Source organism: Mastigoproctus giganteus, chromosome 7, assembly GCF_048544385.1.
Source record: "Mastigoproctus giganteus isolate SK-2022 chromosome 7, ASM4854438v1, whole genome shotgun sequence".
In the NCBI taxonomy this organism is placed as follows: Eukaryota; Metazoa; Arthropoda; class Arachnida; order Uropygi; family Thelyphonidae; genus Mastigoproctus; species Mastigoproctus giganteus.
This window is the reverse complement of record NC_143581.1, coordinates 35,766,434-35,789,519: the sequence shown is the minus strand read 5'-3', so window position 1 is coordinate 35,789,519 and position 23,086 is coordinate 35,766,434. Positions and strand designations below refer to the sequence as shown.

General features: G+C 33.4%; 1 protein-coding gene across 2 annotated transcripts in view; it reads right to left on the bottom strand.

Moving 5' to 3' along the window:
• The window catches only part of RanBPM (Ran-binding protein M), a 380,347-nt gene that overhangs the window by 270,662 nt on the left and 86,599 nt on the right, over positions 1-23,086 (bottom strand). For both annotated transcript variants that reach the window (XM_090377616.1, XM_090377617.1), the window contains exons 5-6: positions 21,701-21,802; positions 6,840-6,922 (exon numbers count right to left, since the gene is read on the bottom strand). In XM_090377616.1, coding sequence (XP_090233742.1) covers positions 6,840-6,922; positions 21,701-21,802 — 185 coding nt within the window. The remainder of the gene's footprint in view (positions 1-6,839; positions 6,923-21,700; positions 21,803-23,086) is intronic.

Below are 23,086 nucleotides of genomic sequence, written 5' to 3'. Positions count from 1 at the left end.
AACAGGTAATTATTAGCATGTATTGCAAACTTAAATCTCAAAGTACTGGATCATCAATAAATACAACTGCAAGCAGCAGAAATGAATTAATTGGAATATGTAAAAGGCCCATCCAAAGAATCAGAACCAAAAAAAAAAAAAATACTAAAAAGTTAATTTTGTCCCACTGCAAGCCACCATCTAGCACTGGTAAATAAACATGGTTTCAGAGGTATGGCTTTACTTTTTCAGCCATTCATTTAATTAAATTTTTTTTTTACTGAAGGAATGAAATTGATATAAACAAGTCTGTTCAGTTTTTGGCATAAGTTGATAGCATTTTACCAAGGAATTTTCATTTGGAAAGGTGGCATATTCTTTTCTATTTCCTTCATAATCTTCAGAGCAAATTTACCTCCCGTTTCTTCAAAGCAATATGAACCTACATTGTACAAAAATAAGTTGTACCACTGACTGATTGAAAACGATTGCTCACATGTCTTTTTTTCCCCATAAAAACTTAAGTTATTCCAGAAGTCACATCATACTGAAATAATTGATCAGTGTTCCAAATATTTTTCCATCAACCTAATTTTTCTGAAGGCAATTTATTAATTTCACTGGTTATATCCCTTCTTGAAATTTGGTTTTCTTTCTTGAAGTGATTTTATAATCTTGTTTGAATCTATCCAAGAAACTTCTACTGAAATTTTAAACTGTAGTTGAAATTTAATATCACTTTTAAATTATTTTGCTGTGACTTGCTAATTTTGAAATATCAATTATGAACAGTCAAAAGTTGAATACATAATCTTTCAAGTCTTTCATGTTAGACTCTTCTTTTGACCCTTTCAACATCCAGAAGTCTGAAATTGTAGCTTCTCCAAAATTTATTTGCTTCTGGTGCATATAAATTCCCCCCCCCCTCCTCTACAACAATTGTATATTTTGTCGATCTGTAGTTTTGAATTTATCAGAAATACTATCTCACCCTGATTTTGGCTTTTTCACTGGAAACAGTACATACCCAGTGTAACAATCTTCTTGAGAATACCTTAATATTATTCATTGTTGATCTCATATATCTGCATAATTAACATTCATGTCTTCGTCATCATTTTCATATTCTGCCATTGTATCTACTACCATCCCCCATTCCTCTCCTCTTTCAACCAGCTTTTGCCATAATTCAATATTACCAATTCAAAGATGGGGTAAATGCATATACCTCTGTCTATCGCATATTTTTCTTGTCATGCTGATTAGAACCCATGTATATGCACAGCTTCTAACAAGCATTGCCAGTCATTCTCACATCTCATGATAATTGGGAATTTATAAGTTGTCCTCTTTGCCAAAGGTGTTCAGCTACTGCTGAACTGAAATCTGCACTGCCAATAACATCTGTACATATTTCCAAATTTTTTTTTTTTTTTTTTTTTGTTTTTTTTAATACTCTAAACAGCCTAAGCCTTATAGAGGAGGAATATAACAATAATAATACAGATCTATTTACAGTCAATAAATAAATGGGATATAATACTGCATATACAATGGAATATCATATATTACAGGTGATTTTCATTTAGGCAAAAATGGGATGACAGAGATTTGTGCATTTCTAACAACACCTTTGTTATTATATTTTCTTGTTTGATCATAATTTACAGTTTATTCTGAGTGATTAGCATATTATATTATTATTGTTATCCATTTTTTTGATAATTTATTGTATTATTTATTATTATTGTATATATATTTAATTTTATTTATTTATTGAAATATTTGTAGTTAATATATACAGTGGATTCCGGTTATTTGGGCCACCGGTTAATCGGGGCAGCCGTTTATTTGGGGCAAATCTTAAAAAACAAAAACCAATGGAGAAAATAACCAGGGTTTACTTCGCTTAATTGGGACAAAATGCCATTTAATCGGGGCAGGAGACCTCAGCACTGGAGATTACCCTACGATTGTCTCTGACCGTACCACTTAGTTCGGTCGGATTTCTGGAGGTCACAACCATAAAACAATAAAAACAATTAGCAGTCACCTGTTTATTGGGCTTTTCTGTTAGTGCAATCTATCATAAATGGACAGTAAACTCGATCTTATTGAATTTGCAATAATACCGACAGCTGGAATTCTGTGGGTTATTATGGTAAAATGTGTTAACACTTCCATGGAATCTTCAATCATATAAAAAAAATAATTTTCACAATCTTCTCTTCATTCCTATTTTTAAAGCTTCCTAATTTGTTACTCTGTTCTCACTTGCGCGTGTTGTGTCACTTGCAATTTGTGTGTGCCCTGTTCTTTGTTATTGATTGCTTATCTTTTTAGTTTTAAATTTCAGCCCCCACCAACAAATGTCAATGAACAGAAATGTCAACTAGTTTAGTTAGTATGTACATATTACAGTGCGTATTAATTATTCCGATTATCACGTATATTCTTCAGATTTTCACGTATCATTTAATTTTTTAATTGGTAAGGTAATAAAGGGTAAATTTGTGCTTAATATATCTTTACTTTTATAACCTGTGGATAATATTCCTCCTATTTTCGCTAATTAGAATCGCTGTTTAATAGAATTAAAATTCAATTCACAAACGTGATCAGAATGACCGGCGCTTAGTGCACATCGTATAGTGAACGGTACTTTACTATTTTGAGTTCGTCGTAACGTGATTTGATTGTACAGTGAACTAATTGTAAAGGGGGGGGGGGTAAATTGTATTTTTAACTATTTACGTGAAACTTCGGATAATTGGGGCAGCCGCTTAATCGGGCCAAAATGCACTAGTCCCGATGTGTCCCAAATAAACGGAATCGACTGTATATATTTTTTTTATTTTATTTTATTATTTTTTTATTTAATCAATATTATTTTCATTTTATAGTTTCTTGATTATAGAACCTTTGCAACTCTTTTCTGATACTGATATCTTCAGCTAAAATATCAATGTTGGATTCATTTAGCAATCTTGCAGTTCTATTGAAATAGTTGAATTTTAGATTATCAGTTCCAAATGGCTCTAGTACCAGCAGATTGTGTCTTCTCAAAGCTCTTAGAGGGCAGCTAAAATTGATTAGGTAGAGGAGCTCAGGGGCATCCAGCTTTCCAGTTACGAGATGCATCAGGAATTTGCAGTCCTCCTTTGGGAGAGTGGTACCATCCTGAAGTGAGTGCACCATTCATAATAAGATGTGTCTCCATTTCCAACCTAGACTTGTAAATTAAAAATCTGACTATGGATATTTCTGAATATGTTCCAGTTGTTTTGCGAGTATTTTGGTGTGAAGATTCCAGATCTGTGAAGTATATTCAAGTATCGGGTTGATGATCATTACACATGCTGTTTTTATGAGTTGTATGTTGGAAAAGTTAAAGCAGATTCTTTTAAGTAGTCCAAGAGATTTGGAGGCCTTTACTGTGGTCTTACTGATATTGATATTGAAGTTTCTCTTGGCAGAAAACCATACTCCCAAATCTGAAACCTCTTGTACTCTCTTTATCTCGTGATTATTAGTTTTGTAGGGATAACTGATTTTGCGGTTTTTTATGATAGTCTGCAATAGAGATGGTGCTGCATTTGTTTAAGTTCAGTGTTAGGCCATTATTTTTAATCCACACGGTGATAATGGCTAATCCTTTTTCCAGTATTTCACAGTCTTGTATTGATTTAATGGTTTTGTATATTTTGAGGTCATCTGCATATGAGAGCATTTTGATGTATACATGTTGCATACAGTCTTGTATGTCATTAATGTATATTGCAAATAATAGAGGACCAAGAAGAGAAGCCTGTGGGACTCCCCTTTGGATAGGAAAAGTGGAGGAGTAGCTTCCATCAAAACAAACTCTGCTTTTCCTGTTGTAAAAGAAGTTTAACATTAGTGATAAGGCATTACTTAATATCCCTATGTGATTTAATTTGAGGCAAATCAAATTGTGTGGTACCAAATCAAAGGATTTTTGTAGGTCCAGATATATATGTATTATCAAGGCCATGTTTGATATCATGTTCTAAGGGAAATAGGTTGGTCACTGTTGACCTGCCCATAAGGAAACCATGATGAATGTGGCTGAATTTGTTCTTCACGGAGCTTCAAAAAGATTCCTTTTTGAAGATGGCATTTATCAGAAGTAACAGTTGTTGTTGTTGTTGTAGGACTACAACGCTTAAGCTGATGTAGCACTCATTTCATTCTAAATAGCTAATATTATAAATGGCACCCTCCTGAACATTTTTGATGTGGGTGATTTAATCAGGGAAAATAGTCTATAACTTTCTAATAAAGTTAAAGACTATATTTGTACACAGTCTATAACGTTATTGGAATAGTTGTCTATGCTGAACATTGTATTTCTTAAATATTCTAGCTATTTTCTATGATATCAGAGAGAGAGAGAGAGAGAGAGAGAGAGAGAGAGAGAGAGAGAGAGAGAGAGAGAGAGAGAGAGAGAGAGAGAGAGAGCACTACATACATGTGATTTCTGAAGTTGAAATACCTGATCAGAACCTAGACAAGGGGAAAAATGACTGGTATGTGGATATGGCTCAAGAGTTCGGAAGTAGCCAAGCACATCTGGCAAAGGCAAAGAGGACATGCAACATCAGAACATGAAAATTATGATGACTCGAATGCTGATCATGCAAATATACGAGAGCACATGACTGACAACACAGTATGAAATATGAAGGTACATTATTTAAGCAGGCTGCCAAATGCTACCATATATTTTCTTGTTTTTTATTATTTGGTTTTTAGGAGCATTAGCAACTACGGCCATATTGCTCCGGGGATATGCGGTGGTCATTCCCTGACTTTTCCACAACCTCTGTATTTGGTGGTCACGGGCTCAAACCCCGGTCTAACCAAGAAACGTGTGCATATATTTTGTGTTTATATCCTTACTATAACATGACTCTTCTAACTGTACAGAGTTTGTAGTTTTTATTTTATATATTTTATTTATAAAATTGTTTAAAATTTTAATTACACTATCTTTATTTGATTTTTTTCATGCAAGTTATGTAAATTGTCAATTAATATTAAAAAGCCTTTTTAAATGCAGTTTTGTCAGTGTAGGATAGAATTAATGGGTTTCAATTTTGTGAAACACAAAGAAAGCATTATGCAACAAATCTAATGATCTATTACTCTTTTTTCGAAAATTATTTCTGAAAGTTTCATTTTAATGAATTAAATGTGTTATTATGATATCAGAATACTTTTTTTTTTTTTTTTTGTTTTTCACAATCACCCATTAAGTAGGAAAAAAATTTAAATTTTAAAAAATATGGAAAGGCAGAGTCCCAGAAAAACATTGACAGTCCAAGGAAAATTTAATCGTCTAGCAGATGCATCAAAAAAAGATATGGCAACAGGCAGTTTGATGTACACTGTTTGCCAACCAATTTTTAGAAGGGTGGGGGGAAAAGGAAGAAGAAAGGAACAGTTTAATAAGGGACACTAAAATTCATTCTTTGTGCTGAGACACTATAATAACTTTAGAAACAGTCTTATTATTTAAAAAACCTACCTTATAGCCAAATCTTAGTGGTAACAAAGTGGACAAAATCAAAGAGAAACCAAAACTTCATGAAAATTTGACACAAAGTGCAGGTGCTTTTTTTTTTTTTTTTTTTTTTTTTTTTTTTTGCAGAAAGATGGAAACTAAAGAATTTTTTAGTATCTACTTTTCTAAACAAAAGTACTTGAGGAATATTAAATTTCATACACATGTAATTTTAACAGGCATTGTAATGTTTAAGATTATTTTTGGTTGCTAGAATACAATGTACTTGCTAGTTGATTTTAAAAAAATATATATTACTATTTCCCAGAAATTAAAAAAAAACACTCAAAAATTCCATATTTGATATTTAGGATCAGGTATTCGTTGTCTGCTGGTAGTGATCCTTGTACAGATTGCTCTAAAGGATACTCAGTTTGTTTTGTGGAATTATCTCCACAATATCACATGCAGGCAGATGACTCTTGCTACTTCTATCTGTGACTGACGCCAGTCACTGTGGAACCTGTAACTCAAGTAAAGACACAGTTGACATTCCTAGTATGTAGTCTGCAACACTGAATAATCACTGAAAAATTGCCATGATTCATAGATTAAGAACAGTATATTCATGGTATTGATACTTATTTTGTAATGTTTAAATCCCGTATATGGCATCTTAGAACAGACACACATTCCATGGTACGTATGATTAGAGAAGTGCACAATCATATCGCACTTTTTATAACCCCCAATTTTTGCATATCAAAATGGTGTATTAATTTACATCAATTATGTGATCTATGTGCAAAACTGATTACATCTTTAACTTTTGTCCACTAGTGTTCAGTTATTAAAGAGTGAGTTATGAAAATATAGCATAGCCATAATAAGTTATGTGGAATGAGACATTTTTGAAATTATTGTATTTTATATATAAAATGTTAACAGAAATGGTTAGATATCTAGAGCAGTATGAAATCTGCAATGTGAACTGAGCAATTAAGTCATAGCTGAACAAAAAACTGCAATCATTCTTGTGGTCTACAGGTTGTTGGGTTTAGGGATTTATTAGGCCTATGGGCAACTATGGCCATAGTGTGCCAGTGGTCTCCAAGTAACACTCATAAAATCATGGTCACCAATTCTCAGTCATGAATTAAGCCTTGTAAATACATGCATATAAAAATATAGTAAGAGATTACAGCTGCTGATTCATTTTGCAGTGTATATTAAAAAAAAAAAAAATCACAGTACACAATCAAATAAATATAGTTTCAACATAAATCAAATCAGAATTTCAAAGAATATTTAAAATAAGCTATCCATTTAGTACCTATGTAAGGTAGTCTGCCATTCCCCTTGCCTATCACTCACTGGAAACCTTTCAATTGTTAGCCTTGTGCGCATACGGAGCTCCTGGTATGTCATTTCAGAAACAAAAGTAAGAGAAAACTGTTTAGTTACATAAATTTTATTTTTGATGTTATATTACGTTTATGCTGAAACTGCGTTGGAAAACATATGGAAAATCCTATTCATAATATGTATATAAAATCTAAAAAAAAAGTATGAAAATAGCAAATTGTTCAAATATTAAAGTTTGTCTTAAATTCATTATCTACACACACACACACACACACACACACACACACACACACACACACACACACTATACTTTCTAAAGTATTTGGAGACAAGATTTTTTCAGGTAGATAATGCATCGGTTACTGATGCATAAAAAAATCAAATTTTATTATTTTTATTCATATTTCATGAATAAAATTACCAAAACATTGGTAATTTTATTTAGAACACCAACAGGTGGATCTCACTTCTGATATCAATGAGTCAAGATGCTTCTGGGAAAAATATCACCAAATTTACAGTCCTAAACAAGTAACATTTCCCTTCAACCTTCCATTAAAGCTAATGTTAGAATACTAGCCATATCCTCATCTGCCAGTCCAGCTTATCCTAAAGATGCTCTGAAGAGATGACATCTTTAGGATAAGCTGGATTGGAAATGATAAATACATCTGAAGAGAATGAGGTCAGGAATCTCATGGTGGCCATGCCAATTATGCAATATTATCCTTTTCAAAATGCGTGCCTATAAATCTTGCTTTATGGCTCAGAATGTTATTATGCTAGCATATGCATGATTCATTTTCACAGAACTGCAATGTTGTAGACAGTACTGAACTGTCCAGTAAGCCAACACAGAACATAAGTGAGAAGGCTGTAAGCACTATGACCAACATCCCCAGTCTAAACCATGAAAATTGTCTCAAACATACCTCTTCCCACTTCACTGTTGGGATAATGCACACTATAGAAAAAAGTGTCCTTTGAATGTGACTCATCATATCAAGACACATCTCACATTACATTAAGTTTATTTAAACCGGACTGTCTTGTGTTAGTTTATCAAAGGCAATGCAACTCCCTACGGATAACATGCACTAAAACCACCTTTTGTGTGGACTTCTGATCTTGCTCCTCGCAAGATAAAACTGTTGGGATACATAATGCTTCCCCCCCCCCATCAGGAATTATTGAGAGCTTTTTGTCCTATGTTTCTTGACTTTTGTAACATCACTATTCTTTTATCTTTTCACAATGTTGGTTAAAATGACTTTGAAAGATTTAAGTAGATTGTATTACATGCAATGATAAATTAACTGATATGGCATCTAACTCTTTAGACCAACATCACTCATGTTGGAAAAGTATCCAAATACTTCTGAGGGTACAGTGTACATAATAAAGATATCATTCCATGTACAACAAATATAAATGACTAGTATTATTCCTTCAGACCTAGGAAGCAAAAACTTTCTTTTCATCATATCTTCAATATATTCACACAACATACCTTCATCTAAAAATCAAAATTGTAAATTTAATAAAGAACTAAATTGACACAAGCATTTTACATAGTTTGAGGCTTTCTGTCCTAAAATTTTATTAGTCTAAGTACACCTTTTAGCATCTCTCATATTGTGCAAATAAAGCACAATTGGGTCATTGACCTTATACCTCTTGGTACCACTTGCCTCCTGACGAGGCCAAATTGCTTTGAAATGGCACTATCTGGGTAATAGTATTCAACTAAGAATAAGTAACAGCAGACTTCTCTAATGGGAGTATTACTTATTCATGTGTAAGAGGGATGCAACTTGTTGTGAAGGGTTTCACAATACGAGATGTTATAATAATGATGCCTGATGTAGACTTCAGTTTGTCTTAAAATTCAACTATGTAGTTATGATGCAAGTGCACTAAATAAGTTTTGGGCTTTCTGTCCTAAAATTTTAGTTGAAAACCTTTATTTGTGAAACTGTTCTATCCTACTGGCTAATTTCTGGGAGCATCTATGAAATGTACTTTAACAAATGAGGGAAGTGTAGATCAGATCATTTGTTCACTAGAAGTGGCATTACCAATAGAATACAAAGATGAATGAAATAAGGCAAATATATATTTGCCTTATTTCATTCAAGAACAACATTAATTATATATACAGTCCATTCCAGTTATTTGAGACACATCAGGACTAGTGCATTTTGGCCCGATTAAGCAGCTGCCCCAATTATCCAAAGTTTCACGTAAATAGTTAAAAATACAATGTACCCCCCCCCTTACAATTGGTTCACTATACAATCAAATCACGTTACGACGAACTCAACATAGTAAAGTATCGTTCACTATACGATGTGCAGTAAGAACCAGTCATTGTGATCATGTTTGTGAATTAAATTTTAATTCTATTAAATAGCGATTCTAATTAGCAAAAACAGGAGGAATATTATTCACAAGCTATAAAAGCAAAGATATATTAAGCACAAATTTACCCTTTATTACCTTACCAATTAAAAAATTAAATTATACGTGAAAATCAGAAGAATATACGTGATAAATGGAATAATTAATACGTATTGTAATAGGTACATACGAACTAGTTGACATTTCTGTTCACTGACATTTGTAGGCGGGGGGGGGGGGGTTAAAATTTAAAACAGTAAAAAATAAGCAATCAATAACAAAGAACACGGCACACAAATTGCAAGTAACACAATACGCGCAAGTGAGAACGGAGTAACGAGTTACAAAGCTTTAAAAATAGGAATGAAGAGAAGATTTGAAAAGTAATTTTTTTATATGATTGAAGATTTCATGGAAGTGTAAACACATTTCATCATAATAACCCACAGAATTCCAGCTGTCGGTATTATCGCAAATTCAATAAGATCGAATTTACTATCCATTTATGATAGATTTTACTAACAGAAAAGCCCAATAAACAGGTGGCTGCTAATTGTTTTTATTATTTTATGGTTGTGACCTCCAGAATTTCGACCGAACCACGTAGTACCATCGGAGACAATCATAGGGTAATCTCCAGTGCTGCGGTCTCCTGCCCCGATTAAATGGCATGCTGTCCCAATTAAGTGAAGTAAACCCTGGCTATTTTCTTGATTGGTTTCTGTTTTTTAAGATTTGCCCCAAATAAATGGCTGCCCCAATTAACCGGAATCCACTGTATTATACAATTAATAATAAGTTGTAGTAATAAAACAGAACATTTGATCTCAAAACTTTATACTTGCAAACTAAAGGTACCCCAATGGGTAGCCCTGCTAGCTGTGTCTTAGCTAACCTATACCTTTACTGGTCTGAGACTTCCCTACCCTCAGACAAAGATTTACAGATATATAGATGACTTGTTAGTAATCAACTACATACATTTATACAGGACTTTGCTGGTATTTACCTTCCAGAACTTACTCTGGAGAGAACTAATAACAATGACTATTCAGTTAATTACTTAGATATGGATATTAATATTAACAGCCCTCAAAACTGCAATTAACATATATAACAAAATAGATGCTTTTAACTTCAATGTTGTCAGTTTCCCACATTGGCACTCCTAAAGCACTGAATATCAAATAAGAAAATAATAAAATTTTCTTAATTCATCATATCTTTTAGGATAACATTCTTTCACATATCTATTACATTTCTTTTTCAACTATCCTCAGCCTTCTAGTTACTGGCACTTTGTGTAGCTTTCACATCCATTTATGCATTCTTTATTCAATATATTAATACAAACTTATATATATATAAAAAATAATTAATTTAATGCCAGTAGCATGGTAAACCAAATGAGCGAAAAAATTAACCTTATAATAAAATAACAACGGGGGGGGGGGGGGGGGGGGGGGAGAAAGGATAGTGCAGAAGGAAACGTTCATAAAATAATTTAGAACAAGCCAACAAGCCAAATGTTACAGTATTACTGTAATCAATTATAATTTAGAATCCAATTGAAGATAATTTAATGGCACCCCCAGATTGGCGCCCTTTTCCGACTAAAGTGTGAAATATCACTAAAGTGAAATATCACTTTAGTGATATTTCACTAAATATCACTTTTGTGATTTGTAATTTGTGATTTGTAAATATCACTTTAGTGATATTTCACTAAAGTGACACCTGTGAAATATCACTAAAGATTAAACGAAACCCAACTATAATACTGGACCAAATAAAATCATTAACAAAATAAAAGACTGATCATTATCGGGGCCACCATTGTTCATTGGCTTTATCCAATTGGCCTTGTGGTCCTCTGTCGAGATGGGGCATAAAGGTCTTTCATTTTGTTAATGATTTCATTTGGTCGAATATTGTAGTTGGCTTTCATTTCATTTTAAGCGTTATTTCACATATTTCGGAAAAGGGGGTGCCAATCCGGGGGCACCACTAAATTTTCAATTAGATTCTAAATTATAATTGGTTAAGTAATACTGCAACATTCAGCTTGTTCTAAATTATTTTAGGAATGTTTCCTTCTGCAATACCCTCCCCCCCACCTTTTGTTATTTTATGATAAGGTTTATTTTTTTACTCATTTGGTTTGCCATGCTACTGGCATTGAATTAATTCATTTTGTATTTTAAGCAATATGTTCAGGTATTAATGCTGCCCCAGTTGTTTGCTATTCCTACTTTTTTAATTTAATTTTCTAAATATTCTTAACATTATAATTAGTTAATTTATTTCACAAGGTAGTAGTGAGTCGGTTAGTTAATGCACGCCTATACTGCCTTCTAATTTCTGTTATATATTACGGTTCAACAGTTACTGTGTCAGTTGTATGGTAGCCACGTGAGTGCTATTTTCTGTTTCTATTATAATTTCTCACTGCATAAGGGCCACTATTATTCAAATCCATTGCATCCATGGGTCAATCAGTGTATTGGATCATGTATGTATGCTCGGATTTGACTAATGTTCGAAATGCAGTGATTCCCTGACCATTATTGGCCTTTTGGTCCTCTGTCGAGATGGGGCATAATGGTTAGTCTTTCATTTTGTTAATGATTTTATTTGGTCTAGTATTGTAGTTGGCTTTTGTTTCGTCTTTTAATGATATTTCACATAATCCGGAAAAGGGTGCCAATCTGGGGGCGCCATTAAATTATCTTCAATTGGATTCTAAATTATAACTGGTACGTAATACTGTAACATTTTTTTTTTTTTTACTGTAACATTCAGTTTGTTCTAAATTATTTTAGGAACGTTTCCTTCTGCATTACCCTTTCTCCTCCCCCTTTTGTGTTATTTTATGATAAGGTTTATTTTTTCACTCATTTGGTTTGCCATGCTACTGGCATTGAGTTAATTATTTTATTTTGTATTTTAAGCAATATGCGGTGGTTTAGGCTTTAGCGCTGCCCTGATGTTTGTTATTCCTACTTTTTTAATTTAATTTTCTTAATATGTATTCTTAACATTATAATTGGTTAATTTATATATATATATATATAAACTACTAGGAGGTACTCAATGAATGGCAGAAAAAACAATTCTGCCATTCATTGAGTACCTCCTCAGCCTCAGAAAAAAACAATTGTCAGAGAACTGATTTTAAAAAAAATAAATAATACAAGAAAACTAACTTAATTTCATATGGTCATAAAATGACATATAAAAAAAAAAAAAAAAAACAGGCATAAGTTTTCATTATAATGTTAATTCAATATAATCAAAAGGATACTTGAAAAACAAAACCAAAGAAACCACAATTGAAAACTGTTTTTTTTAAAGTTACAGCTTAATGTAATGCAGACGAAAGATGAAATAAAGATAGATAAGGATATATTTCATCTCTCAATTCTGTATGAAAGACACATAAGCATATACCTATTATTCCAAGACTGGTCTCACCCACTTTTGTGCAGGAAAACAGTCACGGAATAATGGTTTGAAGTCTATCAGATTGTTGTTAAGTCACTAACTAACTGTGTTTTCTGTATGAAAATCGCATACAATTTTTAGAATAAATGCATCAACTACAAATTTCAAAAGGCATCTCTCTGTTCACAAGAAAAAACAGAAAACAGCCCCAAGAAAGCAACAGAGATAATGAATATTCAAATAACTGTTGTTGTTACCATTCTGAATAGAAACTGCTCCTGAACAAGGTTAATCCTGACCTGACATTTTTTACTGTGTAGATATTATTGCTAGACACTTAGTATTAAGAACAAAGCCTGCAAAAGCCTGTAACACTAATAAAAAAAAACTTTTAGTATGTGCACAAGAGGGAGAGTTTGGAAACGAGTGCAAGACATTTTAACATTCTAATGTTTAAAAGTGGTAATATTCCATGTGTGGTAAATACTGATACCTGGTTAAAATTCATGGCTAAACTAGAAAGAGTGTAGATTACAAATAATTCTTCAATTTCTTTTCTACAAAAAATAATGGAGGTTTTGATTCATTAACTCTACTATAATTTAAATCATCTTGTTATTCTCTGAGGTGATAATGCAGACTCCTGTAATTGGCAAAAACACAGATTACGTTTCATTTGGGAGTTCTGATCATGTCAATAGACATTTCTTCTTCTTCTTCTTCTTCTTGGGGGGGGGGGGTGGAGACAGGGAAATCTGCATTAGTTTCTAAAACTTTCCTTACAAATACTGCAGTTCAGAATTTGGGCATGACAAATTTGGAGGGCTCTCATAGTGAATAACTTAAATACAGACAGAAGTAAAAATTTGCCTGCATCTGAAGGCTTTTTATAAATTAAAAGTTCAGAGAAGCTGACTGACTTGATTAAAATATGTAGAAAAGGAATTTAGTTATTATTTTCTAGTTCCAATTTGAAAAAGATATATGGTCTGTACTGCTTAGATGATGGAAAAAACAGTGGGTAGTGGAACTGGTCCATTCTCCAAAATTACCAAGATTTCATTTGGACATCTGGTACCAAATGGGGATCCCAGTTCTGGGACTACACTTCTGCTTTATAGATATGTTATCTTAACTTTGAGCATCTCTTCTCTAGAATTTTCTTGGTTTTCTTTTCTAGGAATTTTCATGGTTGTTCATATTCTTATTCCAATTTCAAACTAATCACAAATTTCCTCTAAGCCAGATTTAATAGCCTGGAAGCTTAATGTCTAGAATTATTTAGACAAGAAGTAAAATATTTATATATTATAATCTATGATACAGATTATCCATTTTAAGAAATCATTTTTCTCATCAGTTTTTCAGTTACCATATCAATAATAAAGAGTAGTGACATATCAGTAATACAGAGTAGTAAAAAGCATTTAATTATTAGTTTGAAGTTTCAATAAAATTAAAACCTTTTTTATGACTATGAGTCAATGAAACACCTGGTTGCTTGATTTCACCTTTTCCGAATATTTTAGGAAAATATTTGGCAATAATTGATTCACCATATACTAATCAATAATTATAAAAAATATTTTTGAAAAGACATAACTAAATAAACTTAAAATATTATCTTGTACAAAAAATCACAACACAGTTTTGCAATAACTAGTTAATAATATCCCAGTCTATGAAATAAAGGGAAAATTTGACAATTACACAATATAAAATTTGGTTGTAGAACTTCTTTGCTTGGGATGGTGTGAAAGAATTTGGAAGACAAACACTATGATGGAACTTACATTTAACAGACACTTTTTACCAAACAGATGCAAAAACTTGGAATAATTTTGAATAACTGTTAAGAATGGAACAGTCATATTCTAGTATTCAAAAATTTATATCCCAAACAATACTATCGTGAAAAGTATCTATGGTTATTTCATGTTACACTGCAGTGTTCTGAAAAATTGTTCTGACTTCTTTAAAAATGCAAGGGCAGGTCAAAAAAATTTTAACCTGGTATACTTTGTTGATGTAGAAAGAAAACAATTTTTATTGCCCTAGCGACCAGCACAAGATATTAGATTAACATGTGGGTGTTCTATAATTATGTGACAATTAAGAGGGCATATTTCTTGGTGAAGACAAGAAAGACAGACCAGTTTTTTTTTCAAAAAAGATTCATTCCATAAGCTGGCTGCCATTAAGATGAAGTGTTCATGAGTAGTGGATTCCAAAATATCTATAACATGCACAAATGGAAAGAGAATTTGCACCTCTTCTGTGTAACACCTGCAGCTCTTCTCAATCAATGTATATTGAAATAAGTGAACACTTCATGGCTATCTTCTCACTTGACTTATGCCAACTTCATAATTAAAAGTTTCTCAGAACAACATTGCCAAATTGCTACTCATTGAATCATATCAGAGGTAAAAGTTCATTGGGTTTAGATCTAATGAATGAGTTGACTGCATCAGTCTGCTACACACAATCCATCCAACTCCAAAACCTGTGTAATAGTGTCTATAAAGTGTGCTGATGGTCTGTTGTGTATTGTGAAATTGTTAACAGCATATAGTACTTTTAACAGCAGAAGCAAACTGTCAAAAAAGGTTTATGGAGGAGAGTTCAAATGTCTTTGTCACAATCCATGCTATTCCAAGTATCTTTGAACAAGTTTGGTAACACTTGTCTTCATAGATTTTGCTGTTTTCAAAATTCATGCTGTTTTTGGGTGTACTTTTAATGCTAATTCTAAAAATCCAAGCTCATTCTTATCCATTATGTTCAGCTTTTATAAAAACAGTAAGAATTGTGTTATTATATACACATTCCATGTATATGTGACATGTGTACTACTTCCTGTGTGAATGACATGCAAACTTGTTCAAACACATGGAGGCCTGTTCAATAAAGAGTGATCATAATTGTTTTTTTTTTTTTTTCCCACAATAAACCTTTATTAATCATCCATAATTTTATGGTCCTTTTCAAAGCAGTCCCCATTTAATGAAATACACTTACTCCAACGTTTCTGCCATTCTTCAAAAACATGGTGGAAGCCATTTTTTGACATGCATTTGAAAATAGCCTCCAATGTCTTTTCAACTTCTGATAACTGAAAACATTTTTCTTAAAGCTCCTTAACTTTAGGGCAGGTGGGGAGGGGGAATCGGCCAGGGTTACAGGGCAGATGAAGAAAACATCTGACATTAATGCTGGCTAAGTACTTGATAACAGTATGAGCAATGTGAGATCTTGCATTGTCGTGATGCAGCGTTCACCCACCTGCATGCAATTGTGGTCATTTGCGACTTATGCGAACCTGTAAAGTGTGCAGTGCAGTTCTGTAGTAAGGCCCCGTAACAGTCATATGACATGGCACAACATGCTGGTAAACCATTCTTTGAATGTAAAAAAAAAAAAAAAAAAAAAAAAATGACCAGCGCTCATATTTCTTCTGAACGTGCAAATGAACATAATGTGGATGAAATAGAACACATTCTTCAGTTGGTACAATGTAAGCCTACTATTAGCACATGAATTTCTACGCGCATTGGTGTTCTACAGATAACAGTAGGGTGAACATTATGTGAGCACGGCTTGTATCCATTTCACATACAATGGGTGCAACACCTTCAAACAGGAGACGATGCCCAGCAATTGGAATTTCGTCAGTGAGTAAATGCTAATTGCCAATTAATTCCATTAATACTGTTCAGTGATGGAACTACTTTCACCCATGATGGTAACATAAAATCAAAAGAAGTGCATCCAGTTGATATAGATGAACAGTGCACTGTTGAGTCAGTTTGGTGAGACATAAGCACTGTGAAAGCAAAAATAAGAGTAGGAGTGTGTTATAGGCCTAATGACTTGAATGAGTACAATGAACAATTGTACAGAGAAATAGAGTAGGCTAGTAAATCGGAATCTCTTATAATGGGGGATTTTAACTTCCCAGATATTGACTGAAACCTGTGGGTTGGGCACTCACACACTAGTCAGACTTTTGTGGATTTATTGGATGATTGTTTTCTGCAGCAGCATGTTCGAGAGGCAACCAGAGAAAGTAATACTCTTGATCTGGTTATCAGCAGTGATCATTCATGTATTAGGAATTTGCAGATAAAAGAACCACTAGGTGGCAGTGATCACAGTGTACTGACGTGGGATTTACTTAAAGATTTAATTACCATCAGGGGTAAAGGAAAGGGTTTTTGCTTCCGTAAAGGTGAGTACGGTGTTCTCCGACAGTTTTAAATTCTGTACAGTGAGATCAACTGACGATGTTACCAACATTAAATTCTAAGTGGGAAGCATTCAAGGAATTAATCGTGGAAGCGACTAAAAGTTTCATACCTATTAAGAAATACTGTTCAAGGTTTAGGCCTAAATGGTTGTCAAATGAACTAATGAGACTCGTAACAGAGAAGAAAAATGCATGGAATGCATATAAATAATCAAGCGACTCAGAAGCCTATGGCAGATACAAAGTATAAGTTAATCTGTAATCAGGTGACAAAGAGGTTCGGCAGGCGAAGGCAGATTACGAGAAATCCTTGGCAAAAGATGCTAAGAAAAACAGCAAGGATTTCTTTACTTATATAAACTCTAAAAGGAAGGGGATGAATCTGATTGGTCCACTTGACATCGATGGTTCGACTGTTGATGATCTTGCTCAGATAGCAAACAAACTGAATGAGTTTTTGCATCTACATTCACACGTGAGGAATTATTAAGGTTTGAAAATGGCAGATGGTTATCAAATTGTAGCAAGATATTTAATGATTTTGTAATAACTGAGAGCAAAGTGGAAGAGAAATTGTTGAAGTTAAACATAAGAAAAGCACCTGGGGTGGATGGGCTCTATCCAGTTATATTAAAGGAGGCGGCAAAGCAACTAAGCAAACCCTTAGCCATAATTATGAGAGTATCCTTGGACTCAGGGGAGGTTCCCACGGACTGGAGATGTGCAAATGTATCCCCAATTCACAAAGGGGATCGAAGGGTGACACGAGTAATTACAGACCAGTTAGTTTAACTTCTGTTCAGGGTAAAATAATGGAGTCGCTGGTTAAAGATGCATTGCAGGATCATCTAGACAAGACTGCAGCAATAATTCAGACACAGCATGGGTTTGTTAAGGGAAAGTCTTGTCTGACAAATTTGATAGGATATTATGATGTGGTTACAAAGGAACTGGATGCAAAAAATTATTTTGATATCATATATTTGGATTTCAGGAAAGCTTTTGACACTGTTGCGCTTGGAAGACTATTGTACAAATTGGAGCAGAATGGTATTAAGGGTAAGTTGCTACAATGGATAAAAGGATGGTTAAGTGGGAGAAGACAGAGGGTGGTAATCAATGGGTGCCGCTCTTCTTGGACTAATGTTATTAGTGGAGTCCCACAGGGTTCGGTGTTGGGTCCACTGTTGTTTTGTATATTTATCAATGATATTGATGAAGGTATATCAGGCTTAGTGTCGAAGTTTGCAGATGATACAAAGGTTGGCAGGGTTGTTAATGACAGTAATGGCAGTGTGCTACTGCAACAGATCTAGATAATTTGGGCAGATGGGCTAAGAAATGGCAACTGAAGTTTAACATTGACAAATGCAAAGTACTGCATATGGGTAGAAGTAACCCCAGAGAAACGTACCAACTGTGTGGTACTACACTTAAGGTGGTAGAAAATGAAAAAGACCTGGGAGTAATTGTGCAGGCAGATATGAAGTTTTCTGAGCAATGCAGACAGGCTGCCAGGGCAGGTCATGGGGTTTTGTCAATGATATATAGGAATTTTGCTAGCAGGGAAAAGGAGGTGATTATCCCTCTGTATAAGGCAATGGTCAGGCCACGCCTTGAGTACTGCGTACAGGTTTGGAGGCCTCATTTTAGGAAGGATGTAGATTTACTTGAGCGTGTACAGAGAAGGGCAACAAGATTGGTGAGGGGAATGAAGGGATCCTCTTACCAAGAGAGGCTTAAGTTCTGCAAATTGCAGTGGCTGGAGACTAGGCAACTGCGCGGTGATCTGATTGAGGTATATAAGGCCTTGAATGGGTTGAGCACGCTGAATTCTGATGGGATCCTTCCACTTGTTCAGATTACGAACCTAAGGGGGGCATAAATTCAAATTGAGGAAGGACAGATGTAGAATAGATGTGCGGAAATTTGCCTTTAGCCAGCAGGTGGTTAATTGCTGGAACAAACTTCCATCTGTCGTTGTGGAAGTTGATAGGTTGAATAAATTTAAGGAGGAGCTGGACAGGCATTTGGAGAGAATGGTGTGATTTTTTTTTTTTTTTTTTTTTTGTTGGCTGATGCTGCATAAGCTCATACATTTGCTTTCTTGCATCACATGCCACTACTACTACTACTACTACTCCTCCTCCAACACCATAACTCTCATAGGTGGTGAGATGAAAATCCACATGCCACTGTAGAAACAAATTTTCAATCGCTTCTCTGTAAACGTGTGGTGCAATATCATTGACAATCAGTTGAGTGGGCCTGTTGTGTTACAAAGTCATCTTATAGGGTCCATTTTCCTAGAATTTCTGCAAAACAAACTTCCACTACTACTGGAGGATGTTCCCTTGGCTGCAAAGATTGGTATGTATTTTCGGCATGACGGAGCTCCTGTACATTACACCCGTCTGGTGATACAATATCTAAATCAAACTTTCCTTGAACAATGGTTCGGCTGTGGTGGTCACACCACATAAATTGGTCTATTATTCTCTAATTATTTTTCCATTATCTGTTTTATTATAAATATTGCATCTATGCATGATCTATTTATCCTTGCTGGTCCTCATTGAATTCTACAATTTCATTTCATTTTCTGATATTACTTGTGTAAACAGTTTCAATGAAGCATTTAATAAATTTATACTCTTATAATAATTTTTTGGCAATTCCTTACCTCCTTTTTTATATATTGGTATTGTTATATTTTTCTGACAATCATCCGATACATTCTTTTCTTTTAAAAATCTGTTTAAATTATATTAAATCTTTAGTTAGCTTTTCTCCTCCATATTTTATGAACTCATTATTTATTTTATCTATAGCAGTACTTTTCCTTTCGTTAGTTTTCTAATTCTTCCTTTAATTTCTTTCACATTTAATTTTATGTTTCCTACACTGATCTTATTTTCTTTGTTTTCTTTTAGTCAGCAAGCTATGGATCGCTGGAATGGGTTGCTTTCACAGGTAGTTGAGGCTGACAGTTGGAATAAATTCAAAGGTCAACTGGATAGTTACCTGTGCGAAGAAGTCCACCCCCCCCCCAATCAGTGCAGAAAAAGCCTCTGGCTTCCTTGCACTGTATGGCCATTACTATTATTATAATATTTCTTGCCTCGCTTGTATATTTTTTTAAATAATTTATGCACATGCATTATGAAATCTATGCATCAAATCGGTATTACCAATATTTTACATAAAAATATACCTATTTGTAAATCGTTAAAATACAAAATAAACCAGAACTTCCACCAATATTTACATTTTTTTTTTTTTATTTCTAAAAACTATATGATAGAACAAATTTCAAATAATTTATAAAAATTTCCATCAAAAAAAAAAGTTCAGATTACTTATTAACCGAAAAATATCAGAGAACTTTTCTTAAAATGCAGACTGGTGTAATTATTATTATGTTGCTCAAAAGAAAAAGTTCAAGATGATAGGACACTTTGACAATTTCTAAAATTTAAAAGCATAAATAAGAATTATTTACTTTCCAATCTATCAGTCAATTTACCATTTTGACTGATAGCTGTATTCTAAATTTGAAGTGGGTGTATCTCAATTAGATGTAAATGTCCAATTTAACCTTTACTGCCTGATGAATTGTCCTCTTAACTGTATCACATAATTATAAAACACCTTGCATAATATCCCACAGGCCTGTTTAGCACAGCTGATTATCATGCACAAAATATAAAGAAGTGTTTACTTATTTGGTTACAATGGTAAATCAAATGTGTCTGTTTGCTCTGAGCATTTGGATGGTGTGTACATGACTCATCCGTTATGACCAACCAAAAAATCTATTGTGATCTCCACTGTGTATGCTGAGCAGTTGTTCCAAACAATTTTTCCTTGTGATTAATAATACTGTCCATGAGTTGTGTGACAACTAAGGGACATTTTATAATCTAACATAGTGTGCAATAAATATATAACATTTATAAAATACAGCTGTAAAAAGTTCAGTTTTTCAAAATCACTATAAGCAGGTCAGAGAAAATCGTATGTTTAAACTTTCTTCTAGTTCCATTTAAAGCAGCTCTCATTTAAAGAGGCAGGTGTCAAAACCATTTCAATTTATGGCTGGAATGGAAAGAGAAGACAAATTGGGATGCTATCATTGTGACATGGTTGAAAATTTTTACATTCTGATATCACAAGTTCTAACTAGTTGTGCCTAAACTATGTAGGCACAACTAGTTAGATCACACTGATGTAACCTTTAAACAGAAAATTAACAATAAATTTTAGATAAATGAGAGCTCTTGCTCTGCATGGTAAAAGAGATTTATCTTTTTCTAACAGAACATTCATATATGATATTTACACAATGACATATCAAACACCATTCTGATTTTTTTTTTTTTTTTTTTTTTTTTTTATCAATATTACATTACATAACTAATTTTTGTAATTATTATAATTCTACTTGATGAAAAATGCAAAAGAGCATTAGATATAAACATTAACATGCAGCATTGTAGTGTGAATGCTGAATGTTAATGTTTAATTAGCTAATAATAACAGATCTGTTTTACCACATTCATTGGCAATTATTTCTAGTTATTTAAATAGATTATGATTCTTTCTATATATTTTCATAATATATTTAGATATGTATTAAATATTGTGTTTTCTGTTTCTATGTTATACCTATTTTTATTGAAAATTATAAGTAGTTGTGTATATTAAATAACTATGCAAATAAATTTTTTTTCTACCTTCATCATATCTTCAATATCAAACACAAATGGAGCTTGACCAAAATTAGCATCTACCACTTCTCCTGGAGTTTGAAGACCAACTGTAGGATATAAATTGGGCTGCAAGATGGAAGAGAAGAAAAAAAAAAAAAAGAATGCTTTTAGAAATAATTAAATACAATCGACAACATTTATAAATGTGCTCCTTGCTTTAGCAGGGACCACAAGTGCAAATGATTTGAAATCATTTCAAAACTTTAAGAACACAACTGACAATTTTTATTATTATAAAAAAATTAGAAATGTTGCAAATAAATAAAAAATTAATGTAACTTTAAGTCAATAAGTTTAGATTACACAATTAATTATACAGAATATGAAGGATACTTATTCTTGGCAGATACTACCACCTAGACAGCACCGTTTCAAAGCTTGATGGCTTCTCATTGGTGGGCAGGCATAATTAGTGACAACCCAGTTATACTTCATAACTGGGTTGTCACTATTGCAACAACAGGGTACCTGCTCACCCATCGATGAGAAGCCAATAAGCTTTGAAACGGTGCCGTCTGGGTAGTGGTATCTGCCAAGAATAAGTATTATTAGTCTTCTTCGTGGGTGAAGCATTACTTATTCAAGGTAGTGCAATACCATGGCAACTCATTGTGAAGGTATTCACAGTATGAGATATAATTAAAAGGATGCATTAAAACTACCTTGGTAGTAGAAATGATGTGTGTGCATTACCTATGCATAAGTAAACTCCTTCATAGTCTTAGGCATTTAGCCAAGATTTTTCTTTTAGATTAAACCATGCACACCATCAGGCATCTTTCATATTGTGGACCTATACTTCATAACTGGGTTGTCACTATTGCAACAAGAGAGTACTGGTACCTGCCCACCCACTGATGAGAAGCCAATAAGCTTTGAAATGGTGCCGTCTGGGTGGTGGTATCTGCCGAGAATAAGTAACAATAGTCTTCTCCATTGGTGAAGCGTTACTTATTCAAGGTAGTGCAATACCATGGCAACTTGTTGTGAAGGTATTCACAATATGAGATATAATTTTAACCTTGGTAGTAGAAATGATGTGTGTACAATACCCATGCATAAGTAAACTCCTTCCATACCCTTAGGCATTTAGTCAAGAAATATCTTTTAAATTATATAGAATATCCTTGAAAGTATATCCTACTCTACAGTTATTTATTTTTTATTATTTTTTTAAATCAAGGTGGCCTGTGAATTCAGGTATACAGTCCACTAAAAACCCCTTATTCCTCTAGCAAATACACAGAGAGAGAGAGAGGTTGAACAAATAAAATAAAATAGTGTAACTTTAATTAAAATCAACTGGAAACCAGATTAAAATAATGAATAAAAGTGAAATGTAAGTCTTAA